The sequence below is a fragment of the Podarcis gaigeae genome (assembly GCF_964106915.1).
Source record: "Podarcis gaigeae genome assembly, chromosome: 8".
Taxonomy (NCBI): domain Eukaryota; kingdom Metazoa; phylum Chordata; class Lepidosauria; order Squamata; family Lacertidae; genus Podarcis; species Podarcis gaigeae.
In genome coordinates, this window is record NC_139684.1 from 53,101,937 (window position 1) to 53,122,720 (window position 20,784).

Genomic DNA, 20,784 nt, shown 5'->3' on the forward strand with positions numbered 1-20,784 from the left:
TTTTTCCATTAATAATTTGCTCATCCCATAATTCAATGAATGTCCCTGGCACTTCCCAAACTGCAAAAAGTCCTGTTTTGTTAGTAGATTTGTCATGTGAGGGTGATGGAAAGCTCTAATCCACTAGGATTGCACAAATCTATGTTTCTGGTATGCGTTTGAATCCCTCCTGCAAATTACTGACAGGTGACCCACAGGTGAATTCAGGCAGCTACTGCTTTTGGATGACATCTCTGCAAATGAAACTGCAAATGCATTGCCTTGTTCGCTTGGAATCTACCTTGGTGGCTTGACTCTGCCTCCAGAAGGCTTGCAAAGTGGGAGGGAGTTAGAATGAGTCTGGGGCCCCCACACTATTTTTTGGGTTGTTACCTTCTCCTTGACCATACACCCCTTCACAATTCTGCACTGCTGGCTATCGTAACTACCTGTTGTGTCGCCAACATTTTCAGGTGCATCCTTGAACATTAAAAGTATGGGCAGTGTGCAAGGATGGCAGTAGAGGAGAGAGGTGCTGTGGAACCTCAGTGCACATTTCCAAACTTCAGGATCTCTTTTGAAAAGTTGCAAAAATGCAACCCTGTCCCTTAAGGAGGTGTCATGGGGGCATCACCAAAAAATCTTCTGTGGCTGTAAATGTGATCCAGAGAAATCTTATATGCTCCTAGAAATGCAAGTAGCACCCAAGGATAATTTTAGCTTATAGCTTGGCTTTTCCTCCATTTAGGGTTCAAAGAAAATGCTCGTGATTCTGTCTCAACAACAGACAGGTACCTGCCATTCTTTGTTTCTCTCCCCCTTATTTTACACATGTACTCTGTTCCCATCTGGGTTCCTTATTCTGAATTGCGGCTAAAAGGAATAGTAGGGGAAGGAGTCATTTGTTTGAAGCTTTCTAGCACACAAAAAAGGCTCCTTTTTAAGGTGGTTTACTCAGAGGCTGGTGGCAAACTGTACAAAGTGAGGCCTTCAGGGGTCTCCAGAACTGCCCCCTTGTAGAGATGCATTGATTTTAGACCCTCAAGTCACCACTTTGGGCAAGATGAGGAGGACTGTTAAGGCAGAAGACAAACCAAAGGCAAGTTTCATATCTGCATTACAGACCAAAATGCCCCTAGTATTTGTTACAGAACCATAGTTCCAGGAGCCAGCAGTTAAGATCCACATGCTGAGTTTGTGATCTGGCTATACTCGCATATGTTGGGAACTCTAGCATGGGTGAGAAGCCAGATCTGGGAACGATGGGATGGGGAGCTTAATTCCTTTCTCAGCCTTTTCAACACCTGCCCTCCTTCCCATGTGGCAGCTGAATCAAAGGCCCTGCTTTCTGCAATTCAGGGTGTGCTCATCTGAGTAGCACCCTTAAATGACTGGGTGGTTCTGTGTATATGTTTGGGATGATAATGGGGGGGACCCCATTCCTTGCAGCTAGCTGCCTTCTGGGTGGGGAAAGGTCTTGGCTCTGCTTCTGCTGTTAAGGTCTGGAAGGAAGGAAGCTTCTTTGTCCACCCCAGCCCTCCTCCTCCTCCTCCTTTGCAGCCCTGGCCGAGGAGTCCTCTCCTGGATATCTCAGGGCCTGGAGAAGGTGATGCCACAGCCGGCACAGAACTCTCCTGTCATGCTGCAAGTGGCTGCCAAGAGCTTTGAAGCCAGCATTGATATCCCAGACGTGGTGAGTAAGGGTGATCCAGTTTGATGACAGTCTTGCTTTCATCCTGAAATGTTTCCAATGGTGAAATTTATTTTTTTGGTCTGTGTTCAGACAGAAGTCCAGAGCATAGAGGAGGAGAAAGAGGAAGAGGAAGAGGAAGAAATAGGTAAAGTGCTTATGTGTGTTTGTGCGTCCCCCGCCTGTGAGTGGGCACTGAAGTGTGTTCCCTGACATGATGTATAGAGGGGTAAAGGTAAAGGTAAAGGGACCCCTGACAGTTAAGTCCAGTCGCAGACGACTCCGGGGTTGCGGCGCTCATCTCACTTTACAGGCCGAGGGAGCTGGCATTTGTCCACAGACAGTTTTCCGGGTCATGTGGCCAGCATGACTAAGCCGCTTCTGGTGCAAAGGAACACCAAAACCAGAGCAGCGCATGGAAACTCTGTTTACCTTCCCACCAGAGTGGTACCTATTTATCTACTTGCACTTTTTGGCATGTTCTCGAGCTGCTAGGTTGGCAGGAGCTGGGACCGAGCAATGGGAGCTCACCCCTTCGCGGGGATTTGAACCGCTGACCTTCTGATCGGCAGGCCCAAGAGGCTCAGTGGTTTAGACCACAGTGCCACCCGCCCCCATAGGGGGGTAAGTTGCCTGTAAATAATTGACCAGCATGAGAGGCCCCCTATTCAATCATAGCTGTGCAGTTTCTCATATCTTTAATACTCCGCAGAGTTCCTCTTCTCTGTCCCTCAGGTATTCACAGCAGCTCCTGTCATTAAGTCAATGATTTAAGAATCCTCCTTAAACTGGACACTGGGTAGGATTGCAGCAACAGGAAAGGGAATGTTTAATCACCCCCCCACACATATAATGTCATGATGAATGCCTTCACCTAACATTAAGGACCAGGGAAAGGGGGACTTATTATTTTTAATTTTGCTTTATTTGTTTCTATAGTAAGATGCGAATAAAAATATATCTATGCAGTGTACAAACATAATTTAAAACCAATAGCAACAACAAAACACAGCAAAATACACTGATGGAAGAGAAGTGCAAAAAGAGTTATCTGATACGAAGGTTATAGATTTGATAATCTGGCCCTTTCCAGCTGACGGGGCGAAAGTATCTTCTTTTCCAATCCCCTGTTCTCTCTCTCATTTCTCCTACTTCCACTAGTGTCTGTGATTGATGAAGAAGAGGAGCAGAATGAACTGTACTACAGCTCAGACAACAACGCCCCAGATAAAATGTAAGTTTTCCCAAACCCACCAGGTATTTTGAACTTTGCCTGTGCTTGAATCCTAAAAACATTATACAGAAGTAGAAATTTCAAGGTGGAGAGTGTGAAGATGAATCTTCTTAGTAGGAACCCCTCCCTGAAGAGCAGTTTGGAGTGCCATTTATGCCCCTTTAGCTATGCCGCCCCTTTGCTGGGAATGCACAGAAATGCTCTATGATCTTAATCTATGTACTAACTAGTCCTCGTGCAATGTTTGACTGCAATTTCCCACAGAAACAGGATGAAGAGAACCACAGGAGGGAATCTTCTTTGTGTATTCCTTTTAGTTCTATAATGTGGACACACACACACAAAAACACTCTCTCTAAATGTGTCTTGCTGTAGCTGTGATGACTGTTTTATTGTGGACTAGTAAGATGAACAATCCTAATAATGTCTTCCTTTTCTCTTTATCTCTTTCTTTGAAGTGGTGGGAAAAAAGTGATCACTTGGATTTGGGAAGGATTTGGGAAAATGATGCCTCAACCTGAAAACATGAAAAAGATGGAGGTATGTGCAGACAAGGCACAGAACAAATAGGAAAACAAATAAAAGGCAACAGTGTTATTCCATTTAAACAAAATTCACGGAGACTGCAAAATAATACTTTGCTGGGACCACCCAAGGCTCACAAGGTGTTGTGTGAGATTTTGGCGTACACAAAACTCTTCCTCAGGTTGGTGTGTGTGATAGTGTTTTTTTCTAAAAAATAGAATATAATGAAGTTTGCTTTCAGTCTCTTGGGCTTGACAAAATAACTAAGCTGCGCTGAATTGTTGCAGAAGCTCCCAAATGCTGTAGAATTCATTAATTTGTTTGAATTTATACCTATAGGTTTTTAATTTTATAAGGAGGCTCTCCTGGTACCTTCATTACATATCTTTAGATGCCAGGCAAAAACATTTCTCTGTAACAAGGTTTTTGCCTGATAAGCATTCAATGGACTTTCAAATGTGTTTGTGGGAAGGTGACTATTGGCTTGTTTTTGTTTTATGTATTTGGGGTTCTCATTTTGTCTTTTTGCGTTGTGAACTGCCCTGTGATCTTTGGATGAAGGATGCTTTTCTCTGAACTGCAGGCTCCTCCCTACCTGCCACTTGCAGCCTTTTTCTACTCCTTTTCAAAAGCCTTTGAGGGAGCAGAGCTGGCAATCATAATACAGGCTCCTCTTTTTGCTTTCTCTCCATTTGTGCTACCAGGAATGGACCCCAGGAGACCAGGCTGCACAACGGGGTGAGTGACTGGCTTTGGGGTGCCCTAGTGATTTGGCTGCAGGCTCTTGCAGGAAGGATGCTAACTTCATTCTCCAACTCTCCCCCTCCCACCCCCTCACAGCACAGAAAGGGAGTTTACCTGCCAGCCCTCTCAGTGAACCAGGGATGAAGCACCGGGCCTCGACTGACACCCTGTCCACTCGGAGCCTCTCTCTCTTTCCTCGAACACTTGGCGGTGATGGGACCAGGTCAGTGTGCAGAGCAGCCTTGCTTGGCCAGTTGGATCCAGCAATTCAGGTGCTTATAAATGCTTTGCACAGCAATGGAGAACAGCAACCAGATATTATAGAGTTGGAAAAGGTTCGGGAAAAGGCAACCAAAATAATCAAAGAGGATGAAGCGACTCCCCTATGAAGAAAAGTTGCAGTGTTTGGGGCTTTTTACTTTAGAGGAAGAGGTGACATGATAGAAGTTTAGAAAATGATGTACGACCTGGAGAAAACGGATAGAGGGAAGTTTTCCTCCTTCTCTCATAACTCTAGAATTATGTGAAGCTGAATGTTTGACAATTCAGGGCAGATAAAAGAAAGTGCTTCTTCACACACCACACAGTTAAACTATGGAACTCACTTCCACAGGGGGCAGTGATGGCCACCAATTTGGATGGCTTTAAAAGAGGATTTGATAAATTCATGGAGGATAAGGCTACTTTTCTACTGTCAGAGGCAGTATATATTTCTGAATACAGTTGCTTGAAACCCAGGAGAGTGCCTGTGTGCTCATGTTCTGCTTGAGGGTTTCTCAGAAGCATCTGATGAACCATTGTGCGATCAGGATGCTGGACTAGATGGGCCATTGGTCTCATCCAGCAGACTCATCTTATGCTCTTATATTTTGGCTTTGTCGGGTCACCTCCCTGAAGAATAGAAGACTTCATGACTGAGGCCCTGAGATTCTGGACTTGGATGTGTCTCCTACTGGCTGAGTGTCAGATGACACATTCCTCGGAGGTGTTGGGTCTGTTGCAAGGGCTCTTCAGAGAGCTGTTAGTCCCCCCCCAAATTGTGAGTGTGGTTCTAATAAGGATCTTCTTCTGACCAACAGTGTTATTGACTGGTTTGTTCAGGGACTGGAGAAAGTGATGCCACAGCCTGTCACCAAAGTGAAGGAAGATGGACAGGTGAGGAAGGGTCTATTGGGTACCCTTTTTAATGTTCTAGTGGTGGACTAGTTTCTTCTTTGCTTCTCCAGTGCTGTCCCAAATCATTCTGGGTAGGTAAAATGAAATGGGGGTGGAATTAAATTCAGTGGTGATCTGAGTTACTGAGCAGGATATCAATTTTGGAGATTACATTAATTTAGGATGACTTTTTATAGAGATGATTTAGGGGGTAATGGGTTCTGCCCCTCCCAATTTCACTCTCTTAACCACTTGTGAGGTATATTATGCTGAGGGGTGGTGACTGGCCCAAGGTCACCCAGTGAGCTTCATAGCCAAGTGGAGCTTTCAGCCCTGGTCTCTCAAGGTTGTAGTCTGACACACTACACCACACTTGAGAGAGGATGGTTTTGAACCTCTTTTAGGAGCTGATGGAGCAGGCAGATATGAGACAACAGAACTTGCCCCTTGACATCACACTTTCTTTTCTCTTCCCAACAGAGTGCAGAAGCTGCAGACCTGGGCCCAGGACAAGCAAGTAAGTCATAATGAGTCATTTCCCATGGTGCTGTTTAGGAGGCAGCTTTTCTTAGCCATTTCTTCTCAGAGGGTTGGTCGCGGGTGGGCTTCTACCCCTCAGATCCAAGGAGCTTCATTTATGATGCACCTTAACAGTTAAACTTACCTTTGCAGGGAGAAGTTCCTTTGAATGCCCCCTTATTATGTGTGCGGCAGATTTTTGTCAACCTGGTGCCCTCTGGATGTTTTGGGCCAAATCTTTCCATCATACCCAGCATCATACATCCATGCCCTCTGTGGGAATGTTCAGGGTGGCAGGAGAGGATATACTGTTTATTAATATCCTTCCTAACTTGCACTAGCAAGTTCCTTTACTTAGCAGAGTTTACTTTCACCTTCTCGTGCACAGCAGAAAACTAGCTGCAAACTCGTGTGAGTTTAAGATAATACGCAATTCAGTCTGGCTTGTCCAGATTGAAATGTGTTCTAATATTTTCCTGGTGAGACACCTTGAATCCCTCCTAAAAGAATAAAGACACCACAGTTATTCATAAGCAATAAAAAGAAAGTTTACTCACGACCAGGCAGAGCACAGTATGATCCCTGAAGGCAGGCTTTAGGCTTAAAGTTACAAACTTATACAAACAGGTTTATCCCATAAGGGAGATGACCTGAGGGACTGCTTGGCTGGCAGCCAGCAGTTCATTCCAGGAAGTTCACAGGACAAAAAGATGGAAAAGAGAGAGGGTGGCACCATGCCTTGGCCTTTTACCAGGTCTGGAAAGGTCACGCCCACCCACTAGTCACATGCAAGGAAGGATGCTCCAGGCCAGGAAGAACAGGAAGTTTTGACTGGCTGGACCAAACATTCCCTTGCTTGTCCACTCTAGCAAAACAAAGAATGTTGTATTTGACTGCTCCTAGTGGATTACATCCCACACCCTCAATGAGTGATGGGAGTTGTAGTTCAAAACAACTGGAGGACACCAGGTTGAAGAAGGCTACTGTAATGACATTTGGTGAGTGCTGAATGAATGTTTCTGAATGGTGCCTTGTATGAGGAAGTTCAGTTAGCTTTTCCATGCTGCTGATAACTGCAGCTCTTGATGTTTGCCATGGATAATTGTTTGCTCAGCACCTCTCCTAGTTTATTTCTATGACCAGGTTGGAAGGGGGCATGCAATTGTATGGCTTGAATCGAATGTTAGACTACCTCTCCAGCCCTCTGCAGGATGACAAGCCTTCTGTGCTTCGCAGGTCAGGGATTGGAGGATCCAAACCAATTTCAGTGGCTGTCTAGCAAGCTTCCTGTTAATATGATTTTAGCATGTTGCTCACTGGCCTGGGTGCTGAGCTCCAGTGCATTTCTGTGGGCATGGAGAAGGGTAATACCATATATCTATATATGTATAAATTGTTCTCAAGTTTAGGGAACCAAGGGACACAATCTTTGTTGGCCACCTTCAGGGGCCACATGCTAATGGTGGATGAGGCCAGAGGCAAAACTAGGGGAAAGTCAGGTTTCTCTACTTCCACATATACATCTCTCTATACAGGCAAACAAGAGGCATTTTCCCAGGTCAAGAAAACATGTGAGTCAGTGAAAAGCACTCGGGAAGGGAGAGTAGCAGAACGTGGGGAAGGGGGTACAGGTAACCCACCAAGAACTGGAATTGCTCTTGGGGGTGGGGGAGCTGAGGGTTTTTGTTTTGTTTTGTTTTGCAGCATTTCAAATGGGTTTATATTCCCAGTGAGGCTGTGAAAACATCAGACCCCTTCCACACCCCCAGTCCAAACTCTATGCTTTAACTTCTTCTCCTTTTGTTTCAGGGAGCAAAGGGGCTTAAGTGCCTCTGAAACAAAGGGACACTGAAGATTTGAAGACTTCCTTTTCCAAAATATGAAACCAACCTGAATTGGTGTGCATAATGCATCAGGAAGAAAAGACTTTGCACGTTTTTTTTCTTTTCTAAATTAAATAAAGGCTAGCTTTTAAAAGAGCAATCTGAACATGAGGTGGAGGTAGCCTTATTGCTTAGCTGGTCATGAAAGAAAAAGCAATGTCCTATGTGAAAATCATAGGAACATAGAATTGTAGAGTTGGAAGGGACCCTGAGGGTCATCTAATCCAACCCCCTGCAAAGCCGCAATCTCAACTAAAGCATCCATGACAGATGGCCATCCAATGTCTGCTTAAAAACTTCCAATGAAGGAGAGTCCACCACCTTCTATGGGAGTCTGTTCCACTGTCAAACAGCTCTGACCACCAGAAAGTTCTTCCTGATGTTTAGTTGGAATCCCCTTTCTTGCAACTTCAGTTCATTGGTTTGGGTCCTACCATCCGGAGCAGGAGAAAATAAGCTTGCTTTATGGGAGGGACCTGACAGTATCCTTAGTTTCCAGGTCCAGGACAACATTCCTGATGGAAGCATTTTAACCAAATAGGCTTCACTAGTCAGCAAGAACTGCTCCCATGTTGCCTTCCCCAACTTGGTGCCCTCTAGATGTTTTGGACCACAATGCCCTTCAGCCTCAACCAGTGTGCACACTGTCTGCAGCTGATGGCTGTTGTAGGCCAAGCACCAGGTTGGGGAAGGCAGGACTGGTTGAATCAAAGGTAGGAGAAAGGTAAAGGATGGCAACACATTTTGGATTTGGCATTGGGAGGTCAGAGACTTGGACTGGGGAAGCCTGTTTTTTATATTTTTGTATTCCCCATGTCCTTCATCCACTTTGTTTCTTGATCTAGTAGTGTTTCTCCTCCAAAATAGTCAGAAAATAGTCTTTTATTGCATTCAGGAATATATATGGCAAAGCCGGGAAATGAGAAAAGCTACAACTCACCCAATATTTTTCTTTGAGTAGCTCTCTCATGTAGACAAAGTATTTCTGTCTCTTCTTCTATCAGGACATTATAGCTTTACTAGTTGGAGTTTTTTAGATCACCTTTTGGTCAATTTACAAAGCTAAAACTATTATTTAAGAGACAATCCAACCATAACACCTTAACTAATGTACACAGTGTTAATAGAAACACCACAAAACCCATCAGATTAATATCAGAAGCAGCAGAGGCCAGCCATCTCCTAAGGCTTTCATGCTGGGTGTTTCATGTGAAATTGATTGTTCAAGTCATGTTTTATTGGGGCGCAGTGGATGATGTGAACAACAATTTGCAATCAGCCTTTTCCCAACGCTGCTTCCATCTCTTTTCTTTTATTTCTTACTACTTGCTTACTTACATAGAAAATTGGATGTTTATAAGAATGGAAGCCCAGCACAATCTCCACAGGTCTTTGTGCCCTCAGCCCTACAATCAGAAAAAGTGCAATATCCCTCAAAATCAATTGCAATCCCACCTGGAGCTTACAGCAAAGAAGCAATCAGTGTTTGGATGCTTCTCAGGAGGAAGCAGCCTTAATGGAAGTTTTCACCAGTACTCTGAACTTTGATGAAGAGGTCAATAGAACAGAGAAAGCTACCATGAAAGTTTAGGCTTTCAGCCCCCTACCTAGCGATCTAGATTTTATTTTCAGGACCACACATGTCAATGGTTTCAACATGTACCATGACCTCCCCAGAGCTATCTACTAGACTATCCAAACAATCTGTCACAAATTAAAAGCAGAAAAATGTTCCCTTTGTAGATGAGTAACTCAAGACAGTTCATCAAGCCCACCTGATGTGCATATCACTGACTTTTATACAACAACCTGGTTTCTCTTTCCGAATTCCAGATGAATTCCAGACTAGCAACAGGTGAACACTATTGTCCTTCTGAACTTACTAGAAACTACACAAGATATCATTATTTATTAAAATTCTAACCCCCTTCCCCTTAATCCAAAGATCACAGGGTGGTTTACAATATAAAAACACAAAAATACATACCATAACATGAAACAAAAACAATACTGCCCCCAACAGTATATATTATCCCAGTCATTCCTCAAGGAATTCAGAGCAGTGCACATGGTTTACCCTTGTGTTCATTTTGTCTTCCTCCCAACAACCCAATAAGTGGGTTAGGCTGCAAGGGAGTAACTGGCTCACTATGGCCCAGTAAACTTCATGGTCCCTCACAATGAGATTAGTTGCAACTGCCGACCTCTCTCCTTTTGCCCCCATCTGGTGGGAAGAGCTGCTGCTTTTCTTCTTTGCTTGAGGGATAGGAAGCCTCACGTCCAGGGGCCAAAAGTGCTCTCCAATCCTCTCTTATCCAGTTCATAGGACTCCATGTGTGTGTTTTTCACCAGGTTGTAAAACGTTATTGAACAACAATCATGCCTCTTGCCTGTCTGTGTGGAGGATTGAGAGATGTGTGCAGAAAGAGAGTAGAAACCAGACTGCTATTTGAAGACAAAATTTACATACTTTACTGTGTCGTCTTTTGCCTCTGTTCTTGTCCATCATTGGCATGTGGGTCCCAGAAGGGAATACGGCCAGCCCTGTTTTACTTATAGAGCCCAGGGCAATGAAGATGTCTGGGGGCATGTGGGTCTCACTAGTGCTACAGTCACTTTTCTCCCGGAATGTAAGTCCACCTTAAAATTACAAGAATATAGCCCACCCCAGGCTCCCTCCTTTCACAATCCAAAGCAAAGCAGAAACAAACTCTCTGATCTCCCCAAGTGGCTTTATCTGACTGTCCTGCTTGGGGACCAGTAAGCAACATGCCAGATTCCTCCACTTCAAGGGGAACAAGGAATGGATTAATCTGCCAGTTTCTGTTTCTCATTTTTCCAGCCTTAAATTCAGTTTGCCACATATTCACATCAGTTTATGTTTTTTGTTTAGTTTTTAAAGTCATCACGAAAATTAATCAGTGCATTTCTCATATTATATGCCTTCCTCAGTGAAAACTGGTCCATTAAGGCAAATGGGGCACTGCCCCGCCAATATCACTCTGCTCTCAGCCAGACCACACTTTTCAACCTTCTTACTTGCAACTGGTCCAAGGGGTGCTGCTGCCTATCAGCTTCCTCCTCTTTCATCTCAGTTTTGCCTTTATAGACCCCAGCAGGAAGGAGGAGGACAAAACTAGAATTAGATCAGTCTGTCACTGGCTCTGGCGCCACCTACTGTTGGTCTCCCTGCCTTCTACCCTATCAGTCCCAAAGGGCACCAGCTGCCACCACTGACACTCCTGTGTGCAATTTCACTTAATATTTCGGCAAGCAGTTTCCCCTGCTACATTATTTTCACAAATATACACGTTTTTATGCACACTTTGCCCTGTGATACCGAGTTTTGTATGGATATTTTCGGTTTGATATCTATACCTACAAAATTCAGAAAAGTTTGCATTTTGGCTTGTGTGTTGTTTCAGCAAGTGCTGAGTATGTAGAAACTGAAGCCATCCTGCGTGTGGAACTGCCTGATATCTCAGCAAATGCACATCCCAAATTCATGTTTCATGAGAGAATGCACAGGAGGAGGTGTTGCCAGAGAAAGGTGAAGGGAGAGGTGCTTCAATTTTCGCAAGTGCCTGCCAATTCTGCCACCCACCCAGCTGCTGACTTCCTTCTGGCTTTGGAGTCCTGCTTGAGGCACATGGGATAACTTAAAATTATCTGGGGGGGGGGGGACATTTGCCAGAACCAAGTCAACAACTTGAGAAGTTTTGTGTCTGAAGAGGACAGACTCGCTGCCTGCCGAAGAGGGACACAATGAATAGTAATAAGGTGATCCCATTTGGGCTTTGCCACTTAGCATCTGTGCCTGTAAATAATTAGATGGCTCTTCTTGCCCAGTGGTCCCTAACCTGATGCCTTCACCATTTTATTTCAGCCTGCACCTTTCCCACAAGACAGAGCCATGTGGAATTCTTGGTGGAAGACCATGAAATCCAAGAGGAAGCGATGTGTTGGTGTGGCACAGCTGAGTGGACTGTGGGGGCACCTCCCAGCCCCCCCAAGCAGAGGTAGGAAGCCAAAGCAGGGGAATTAGGAGGAAGAATATCTGTTGCTGTATAACTTGGTAACTAAGGTTGCCATATTTCAAAAAGTGAAAATCTGGACACAAAAGTTGTTGAGCTGTTTTTTGGGCAATGTTGTTGAGCTGGGGTTGTTTGGGGTTGTTTTTTTTTTTTTTTTTTTTTTGCAAAATCTCGAAAAAAGTTTTTGAGCCCATTTTAAGGGAATTCGCTGACATGAGTTGCCATACACCAGAGGTTTCCCGGACATGTTAACATTGGTAACAGAATAGAGATGTTAAGGCACTCAGAGGACCTCTCTCTGCCACAAAGGTCCTGAATTCAAACAAAGGCCATTGATTCTTCTTTGCCCTTCCTCTAAACATAAAGGCACAGCTTGCTCTGTCTCTGAACTGCCCTTTAGATTGTGATTTGCTACATTGCTCTGTGGAGAAGACAGCATGTTCAAAGCTCTGCTTTGCTACTTCTTTCAATGTACAGACCCTCCCCATAACCGATGTTTCCTTTGTGATGAGGGAAAGAGACAGGACCAGTTCAGTATATTTTCTTGAGGCAAAAGATAAAATGGTGCCTCTCCTGTTTCCTACACAAAAGTGAAACAAGGCTTTAGTACTTCATACTTCAGTGCTGGAGACAGGACAGCATCTTCTGCTGTCTCCTCTCAGATGTTGTTGGACTACAACTCCTATCACCCTTATCCACTGGCCATGTTGGTTGCGGTTGATGGGAGTTGGAGTCTAACAGTACCTGGAGGACAGCATGACCTCCATCCCTCTGCTAAAACATAAACACAAGGGTTGTCATTCATTTGATCCATCCCTTTATCCTCATATAACTTAATGCAGATGTGGTCAGATCACTCAGTCAAAACCTGTCTCTGTGTTCAGAGTTGGCAGCCAAAAACTCTGGCCTGTTCCTGAGCACGGAGATCATGGTTGCGTACACATTATAGCTTTAAAGCCCATTCCAAGCACATCCTTTCCCTCAAATAATTATGGGCGCTGTAGTTTGCTGGGAATTGTAGCTCTGTGAGGGGTAAGCTACCATGCCCAGAATTATTTCAGGGAAAGAATGTGCTTGGAATGGGCTTTGTAGGTACAGAGTGCACACAGCCCATGTCAGTCATGAAACTGACCAGATTTTTTTTCCAAAGGAAGGAAAAGCTGCTGTACCAGATGCATAATTGATAGGAAGGTAGCTTTTCCTTCTTTAGCAGAACTCTGTTAAAAGGCAACTATCAGTGATCAAATTAAAAGGTCAAATTCTGACAGAAGGATACATTTTATTTATTAAATTTATATCCTTTCCTCTGCACAACAACCCTGTAAGGTGGAGTAGGTTGACTGGCAGTGAGCTTCATGGCAGAGTGGAAATTTTAACCCTGGTCTCCCCAGTCCTAGCCCAACACCCTAGCTGCTATGCCACACTGGCATTCGTCTCATGATGAATGCTAGATTTATCATGTGTGGACTGGACAATAAAATAATTAGTCTTTAAGCAGCCTTAGATCTGCAACAAACTTGAAAGGCTTATTTTTCTGCGCTCCCTCATCAGATGGAGGCTTCTATTAGCAAAGTACATTCAAGGGCTTGCCTATTATGTGTGGTGCCTAGTAACCAGGCTGTGACCCGTTTTCCTCCCTGGCAACTGCTCAGCTTCTCCTAGCAACAGCATCCCTTTGGTCCCTCAATGTTCCTCTGTTGAAGCAGGGAGGGGGGATATCTTCGGGAGCCGGCTATGACAGCTCAGTCTAGTTAACAGGAAATAGGATATGCATGTAAACTGAAGGCAAAGGAGACACAGGAAAGAGTCAAAAGTCTCAATCTTGGAGCAGTTGCCGGTTATTTGAAAAATACATTCATTAAGAGAAGGCTTTCAAGATTAGCAGAGCATCACAGGGCTGAATATAAGCATGGCTTGACGTGCTATACACTCAGGGGAAACATGGTTTGAAAAGGTGAGTTTGGGGTTTGTTTTTTTCTTTTGCAAAATATTTCTGAGGGGTCCAAAGGCAAAAAAATGAGGCAATAAGTTAAAGATTTTTAGAAAGGTCGCTGTGTTTGCCTCTTGTTGCAAAACCAACAAGGAATCTTTTGGCACTTTAGATGCCAACAAAATTATTATGGCACAAGCTTTTGGTGTACACTACATTCCACTTCAGCAGTTGCATGAGGTATTATATTGAGTTGCAGGTGCCTCTATACATGCTTGTGGAGGAAAGAATTGCAAACGGTGAATGAGAGATAGTACCTTAATGAACGCAACTGTAAACCTCAGTGTTTTGTTTGAGCAAATTTGATTTAATGTGTTTTGTTGGTGCAATCAGACCCTGTGGAAAGGAATGATGCTTTGGCTGAGGGAGTCAGCAGGGCGCTTGTTTTGTTTACTAGCAATGTGCCTGCTTTGTGAGGGGTGGGGATACGCCGAGAAAGAGCTTGCATATTCTTTGGACTGCTGAGTGTGTGCAATGAGCCTCTGTATATGCTGTGGACAGAGACACATTGCAGCCCATGGAGGGTGGGCAGGTTTTGTTCTCACTACAGCAGTGTCAACAAATGCTATGCTAAGGTTTTCATCTTCAATGGATTTTGTATGGGGACTGATTTGTAAATCTGGGGACTGTCCCCAGGAAACGGGGACGTCTGGTAACCTTACTATGGGCTGCATCCTCCAAAGCTATCTCTACTCAGAGCAGACCCATTGAAATGAACAAACCTGACTAACTTAGCTCCATTAATTTTTTGAATGTGTTGACTACTCTAAGTAAAACTTAGTTGGAAACAACCTCTTGCTGTTCTTTCTCCCCATAGGAATGAGCAGCACCAATTCATTTAAATAGAAGAGAGGACAGGGTGCAATCGTGGACAAAGGAGGAGGAGGAGGCGGAGGCCAGGCTTGATCTGCTTTGCTAGGCCTGTCTTGGGTTCAGTTTCTTTGTCATGCTGGTGTGTGACACAGTGTTGAGGGGGACAGGCAGAGAGGGGGGAACACATTCACACCATACATCTGAAGCACCATGCTACAAGTTTAAATAGTATTGAGGCTCCTATTCCCCTCACTGAACAGTTCCCAGAGTGGTTTAATAGGTAGTCCCTCTACCCAGAGAATTCTGGGAACTGTAGCTCTGTGAGGGGAAGTCAGGCCTCCTAACAAGTCCAAGCACCCTGAACAAACTACACTTCCCAGAATTCTTTGGGGGAAGCCATGATTGGTAACATAGTGCTTTAAGTATATTGTATGAACGCAGTCTGAGAGGGGCGGGAGAGTCATCCTTGTTAGTAGGAATGCCAAGAACCAGGCACTGTCCACCTTTGCTGTGGGCCTATATAGTCGATATTCAGATGGAAAGCTGCCCTGTAAATCTCCTTATTCTTCCAGGGCATTTCTAACACACATTAGCTTCAATATGACAAGAAGATCCCTGGGGCTTCAGGGTTTGCTAATCATTGCTGTCTGACTGTCTCTCTTTTGTCCCTTATAGGGATGCCTCTGATAGCTGCACCTTCATGGTAGCTGCTTCAGGCAAAGTCAAGGGGTTGGATGCCAACTTAGGCCCTTTTCCACAGGTTGGTTGGTTATTTATTTATAAAAGCTATTTTATACATGGTCTTTTGTCCCCTAAAATGGCCCCATAAGATGGCTTTATAAAATAGGGAAGGGGCACACTGTCACAACATAACAAAAGTCTGTTTAAAGACAGAACCTGAGTTTTCAAAACAGGAAATGTTCTTCAGAATAATGTTGTGGTTTTTTTGTTTTTGTTTTTTAAATTAAGGCAGAAGAGGAAGAAACTGAAGCAGCCTTAGTTACACCTCAAGGTACTGTATGTAGAATGTGCCTGGTCCAATCCTGTGCAGGCCTGCAATGTGGACACAAAGCTCTGAGCAGGCAAGAGCTGTCCTGTTCTCTTCTAGTGAGCATACACAGAGCTTTGGCCTAAGGCAGCCTTCACCAGCCTGATGCCCTCCAGATGTTTAGGGCTACAACTCCTGTCAACTGTCCAGTATGGCCAGTGGCCAGGGATGATGGGACTTGTGGTCCAAAACATCTGGGTGGCACCAGGCTGGTGAAGGTTGGTATTGGACAATTTTTGCAAGCATATGACTCTTGAGTGTGCAGACACAGATGTGAATGTTGAATTAATTATAAACCAAAAAGGTTGCATTATGGTCATGAAATCTCCAGCTGGTCACAGAGACCAAGAAGTCCAACAGGGTAATAAGGAACATTTTAGGGGACTGAGTTTGTAAAACAGCTTGAAGCTGCACAAGCTCTTTGGGGAACGAATGGTGGTGTAACCGCCACATCAGAATTTGCCCCTGAAGTGACTCCATTTGCATGTTTGTGCGCCTTCAAAAATACAGTATTGTTACAGGCCACCCCAATCCCTGTCAAGCTGTGCACAGGATTCCAGGGGTCTTGTCCCTCAACCAGGGCCTGTGTTCCTTTGGAGAATTGAAGACACGTTGAAAGCTGCCGTAGCTTTAAGAAATAAGATTTATCCACAAATTTGTACCTTCAGTCTGCATGGAGTTCAGATGTTACAGCACGGTCATCTCAAGAGGAACTTGTTCCTCACAGCAGTGCAGTGCTGGAATCCAAGGCCCAGTTACCCTGACAATTTTCCAAATCTTCTTTCTGTTTTCATACCTTTGTGGGAGGGGAGGACAGTTCTCTTGCATTGCCAGTGTCCCTCAATGGCACTTTATTGTTTCTTAATGACCCTAGCTTGGCCAGGTCATTTTCCTAGCCCAGGAATTCCTCTGCAGGTTGTATATACCCTTCATATCCCAAATAAACAAAATCTTACCATTTATTAATTTCTAGGGTTTAAGGTGGTCTCCACCCCAACTTATAACCATATAATCACATCTTACATATTGGTTCAGTTCTAAGGGTTTCAAATGTATATGAAAACTAGTATAGTCCCCTGTGTGAGCATCCCTAGCCTTCCAGAGCAGCATACTGAGCAGCCCTTGCCCCCTCTAAAGTGGAAGCCTTAAAAACTCTTTCCATGCTAGGAAAAGTTCTCCACCTTGCAGGAATTTAACTTGCAGAATTTCAACCAACTGACCTTCAACCATGTATCATTGAAGTTCCACGAGTTAAATGAGATCATACTGTGGTCAGTGATGGTTGTGTATAACACACACACATATGAAATGGCTGGTTTGGAACTGGGCAACACCATTTTTCTCATGTGATTTTATGTTTGCTTTGTTGCAGCTTCAGATCCCCTTGGCCCTTGCTTGGAGCCTCTAGCTGCCTAGCCCCACCATGTCCAAGCAAAACCGCGACATTGAGTTAGCCCGCCTGGTGCATGACAAGCCACTCAGTCATCCTAGCTCCTCCCCCTCCCGTCGCAGCCTAGCTGAGCAGCTGCCCAACGTCCCCAGCTACCGCTCCACCACTGCCGCTACCTCCCGCATCCCTGTCCTTGTCGCCAGAAAGCAAAAGGCTGGTGTGACGAACCCCAGTTTTTTGAAGGAAGAAGGGTCATCTTCTCACACCCAGGGTAACGTAGCATTTGCCATGGCTTTGTGCGTGCAGCTTTGTGTGTCAGGCTTCCTTCGTTTCGTCTGCCTGTGTGTGTCTCTTGTGTCTGCTTCAATACATGTGCATCCAGTAGCCATAACTTCCAGACGTGTAGCTGTGATTCAGTTTTGCATCAAAAGAGAAAAGGCCAAGAGTTGCTCTGCTGTGCTGAAGGTTGCAAATGGCCTTGCTTCACAAATTGCTCTATTGAAGGTGGCAGGCAAGACCTGTCCCTTTTGGGTATACTTTTTAGAGTAGGAGTGGAGAACCATTTCTGCCCAGCAATCCAGATGCTTATGTGCCAACTCTGGAGCCCCCCAATTTAAAAATACATATCTTTATTTTAAAAAATAAAAAGCAAATGTAAACCAAACACAACTGGGCAGTTGTTCCATTACCATTGAAAACAGTCTCAAATAAATTCAAGGAGCATTAATATGTATAGCATGGTGAATGCAGTTTTGAGAGGTAGGTGGGTGGGGCTGTCCACCTGTCAATCCCCTAAAGCCACAGTGACATCAGGTGACACTGTGCTTTGAAGTCCCATTGTTGGGACTTCAAAGCACAGTGCGGGGGATGTTTGAAAGCCCTTTTGCAAATAGTCCTGTGCTGCTTTTTGAAGAAGCTAAGTTAATTAATTTTGAAGAAATAATAATTCACAGTATATTCAAAAATATTGCATAAAAGCTTGCTTGGAGTTTGCACTAAGTTATTATCTCTGAAAAGTAATATGTGCTTCCTATCGCTACAGGAAGGAATAATCAAACCTCTTGGTGTTTGAAACAACTTGTCATATTTGAATAATGTGCCTAACTTTTCATAGCAATAATTGTACATCTGAATGCATTTATACCTTCCAGTTAATTATTCCTGTTAGTTCTACAAGATAGTTATCTAAATACAAAAGGGTATCAATATGAATCTATGACACAGTTTAACATGATAACACAGAATCAACAAGATGATATAAACATTTACTTTATCAGGGTATTATAACTAGAATTTATACTCCAAATATTAAATATATTTTATTTATTTTATTTCAACCAATTATATACTATGTAATTACAATCAGTATACAAGAACAGTGTATAATCAACACAATCAGTTGAAAGTATTAACAATTAAAATATTTTGAATTGGTTCATGAAAAATAATAACACAAAAACTTCGTTTTAATTTTTTTAAAAACCCAAAAAAATATTATATACTTTGGCCATAATATAATTTGAATTGCATGGAAAAGAAACTGTATAAACCTGGGATAGGACATTTAAGAGGTGGCTATGCCACATGACCCGGAAGTGTCTTCGGACAGCGCTGGCCCCCGGCCTCTTAAGTGAGATGGGCGCACAACCCTAGAGTCGGACACGACTGGCCCGTATGGGCAGGGGTACCTTTACCTTTTTATGTTTACTGAAGGTGTCTGAAAATACAGTTAGGAATTAGGAGGTTGTAGTTTCAGGTGTCTTTTGATCAGTAAAGGACCTACATCTTGAACATTTTGGTATGAGGAGCCTCTGCTAGTGATGTATCCACTGGTTTTATCTGTCTTCTTGTTTTCTTCTGGCTCATTTCATATATTTTCTTGCCAAAGGACGGCCATCAGGGAGATACCCCACTGTGAACATCAAGAATAGGAATCCCAAGAATGGCTCTTCAGGGCTGCCAGTATTTGCCGGCCGTGCTCAGACCTCACCACCAAAGAAACCCCAAACCCTCGCTGTACCAGTTATAGCCAAGGCTCCCAAGAGGTATGCACCCATAATGTTTTAGAACCTAAAGTCCAAAAACCTGTCATTTAGCATCCATGCAGATTCTTGATTTATCGAGGAGCATTGACTTGTAACTGGGATACAAACCTGGGATAAGCATTTGCATACCTTTGGGTACACAGCTGGGGTGCATAAATGGGTTTAAAGCTTACGTCAGAGCTGATCCAATATCTTCCCACTGGCTGAGGCTGATGGGAGTTGTAAATCTGCAATGTCTAGAGGGCAACAGGCCAGCAAAGGCTGAATTACCCTATGGGCCAACAACTAGTTGCTAACTTCTTTGTTTGTTATTTATTTTGTTTTTCTGTCAAGTGTCCTAAATCTGTCTGCCACTCTGTTAAAGTGGTTTCTTTCTAAAGACTCGGGGTACCTTTTATGGGCAACCTTTAATCTGCTTGCACCTTATTAGTTCTCCGAATCTTAATTTTTTGTCTTCCAAATAACATTAGTTTGTGATCACAGCTGAGCTACCAGGGCCAAGGACAATCTCACAGCTGAAGCTGCTGTTTCAAGGCAGCAACAGCAAGACATTGATACTATCAGTGTGGACTAAATTTAGGACTCACTTTTTTAAATGGAGAGAATGTTCTGATCGTGTGTACCAAAAAATACCTGACCTCTTTCTTTTCCCCCATTTCAGGAGGAAACGCTCTTCCCAGGAGGAGAGTGTGGAGGAGCTGAAAGTGCCATCTCCAAGCCCCTCACCAGTCAAAGCTTGGCTGGACCTTTCCAGTCCACAGAGAGAAGGATCACTTTGGTACAACACTAGAGACTTTCATTTATACATGGCATTTATATTCTACCCTTTCTCCAAGAAAGTCAGGGCAGCAAACATGGGGTTCTTACATGTTATCTTTGCAGTATGTTTACATCAAACAAGAGCTAGTTTGACCTCACTGCATCTTTAGCATGTAGTAGCTTAGTTTGTTTGGTCTGCAGACCATAAACACCAGATAAATTGTAGGGTTAGCAAGACAAGCGCAGCGTTTTTAGAAAAAGTGCAAGATATGCTTTCCCTTGTAAGTGTCCAGCAGTTCCTAAGAACATAAGAAGAGCCTGCTGGATGAGGCCAATGGCCCATCTAGTCCAGCATCCTGTTTTCTCACAGTGGCCAATCAGAGCCAGTGTGGTGTAGTGGTTAAGAGTGGTGGACTTGTAATCTGGGGAACCGGGCTCGCATCTCCACTCCTCCACATGCAGCTGCTGGGTGACCTTGGGCTAGTCACACTTCTTTGAAGTCTCTCAGCCTCACTCACCTCACAGAGTGTTTGTTGTGGGGGAGGAAGGGAAAGGAGATGTTAGCCGCTTTGAGACTCCTTCGGGTAGTGATAAAGCGGGATATAAAATCCAAACTCTTCTCTGTGAGAAACAGGCAAACAGGACCTGACCTCCAGAACACTCTGCCCTCCTGTAGCTTCCAGCAACTGATATTCGGAGGCATAGCAATCATGGCTACTAGTCATTGATAGCCATATCCTCCTTATTTTATAATAGGCTGCAGGAGAAGGCTGCGTGACAGACTTTGCTAGAGTGTACTCCAGCCCTCCAGGCTGCAAAGCAAAGAATGTAATGAATGAAAGTCAAGCTACACTGAAAAGCTACCCACCAGTCAGTAAGAAACCTATAATTCATCTGCCTATAGCCTCCATCCCAACTTGGTGGGGCCCTTCAGATATTTTGAACTACAGCTGCTATTGGTCCTAGCTAGCCACCC

General features: G+C 44.0%; 1 protein-coding gene across 1 annotated transcript in view; it reads left to right on the plus strand.

Annotated features, from left to right (window-relative positions):
* The window catches only part of CNGB1 (cyclic nucleotide gated channel subunit beta 1), a gene marked incomplete at its 5' end in the record, with an annotated part of 66,099 nt that overhangs the window by 29,243 nt on the left and 16,072 nt on the right, over positions 1 to 20,784 (plus strand). The window contains 14 exons of the mRNA XM_083752042.1: positions 728 to 770; positions 1,540 to 1,672; positions 1,763 to 1,817; positions 2,831 to 2,903; positions 3,362 to 3,443; positions 4,133 to 4,166; positions 4,269 to 4,395; positions 5,252 to 5,327; positions 5,808 to 5,844; positions 11,616 to 11,748; positions 15,242 to 15,326; positions 17,023 to 17,275; positions 18,893 to 19,049; positions 19,711 to 19,827. Of these exons, the coding sequence (XP_083608168.1) occupies positions 728 to 770; positions 1,540 to 1,672; positions 1,763 to 1,817; positions 2,831 to 2,903; positions 3,362 to 3,443; positions 4,133 to 4,166; positions 4,269 to 4,395; positions 5,252 to 5,327; positions 5,808 to 5,844; positions 11,616 to 11,748; positions 15,242 to 15,326; positions 17,023 to 17,275; positions 18,893 to 19,049; positions 19,711 to 19,827 (1,405 nt within the window). The remainder of the gene's footprint in view (positions 1 to 727; positions 771 to 1,539; positions 1,673 to 1,762; positions 1,818 to 2,830; positions 2,904 to 3,361; positions 3,444 to 4,132; positions 4,167 to 4,268; positions 4,396 to 5,251; positions 5,328 to 5,807; positions 5,845 to 11,615; positions 11,749 to 15,241; positions 15,327 to 17,022; positions 17,276 to 18,892; positions 19,050 to 19,710; positions 19,828 to 20,784) is intronic.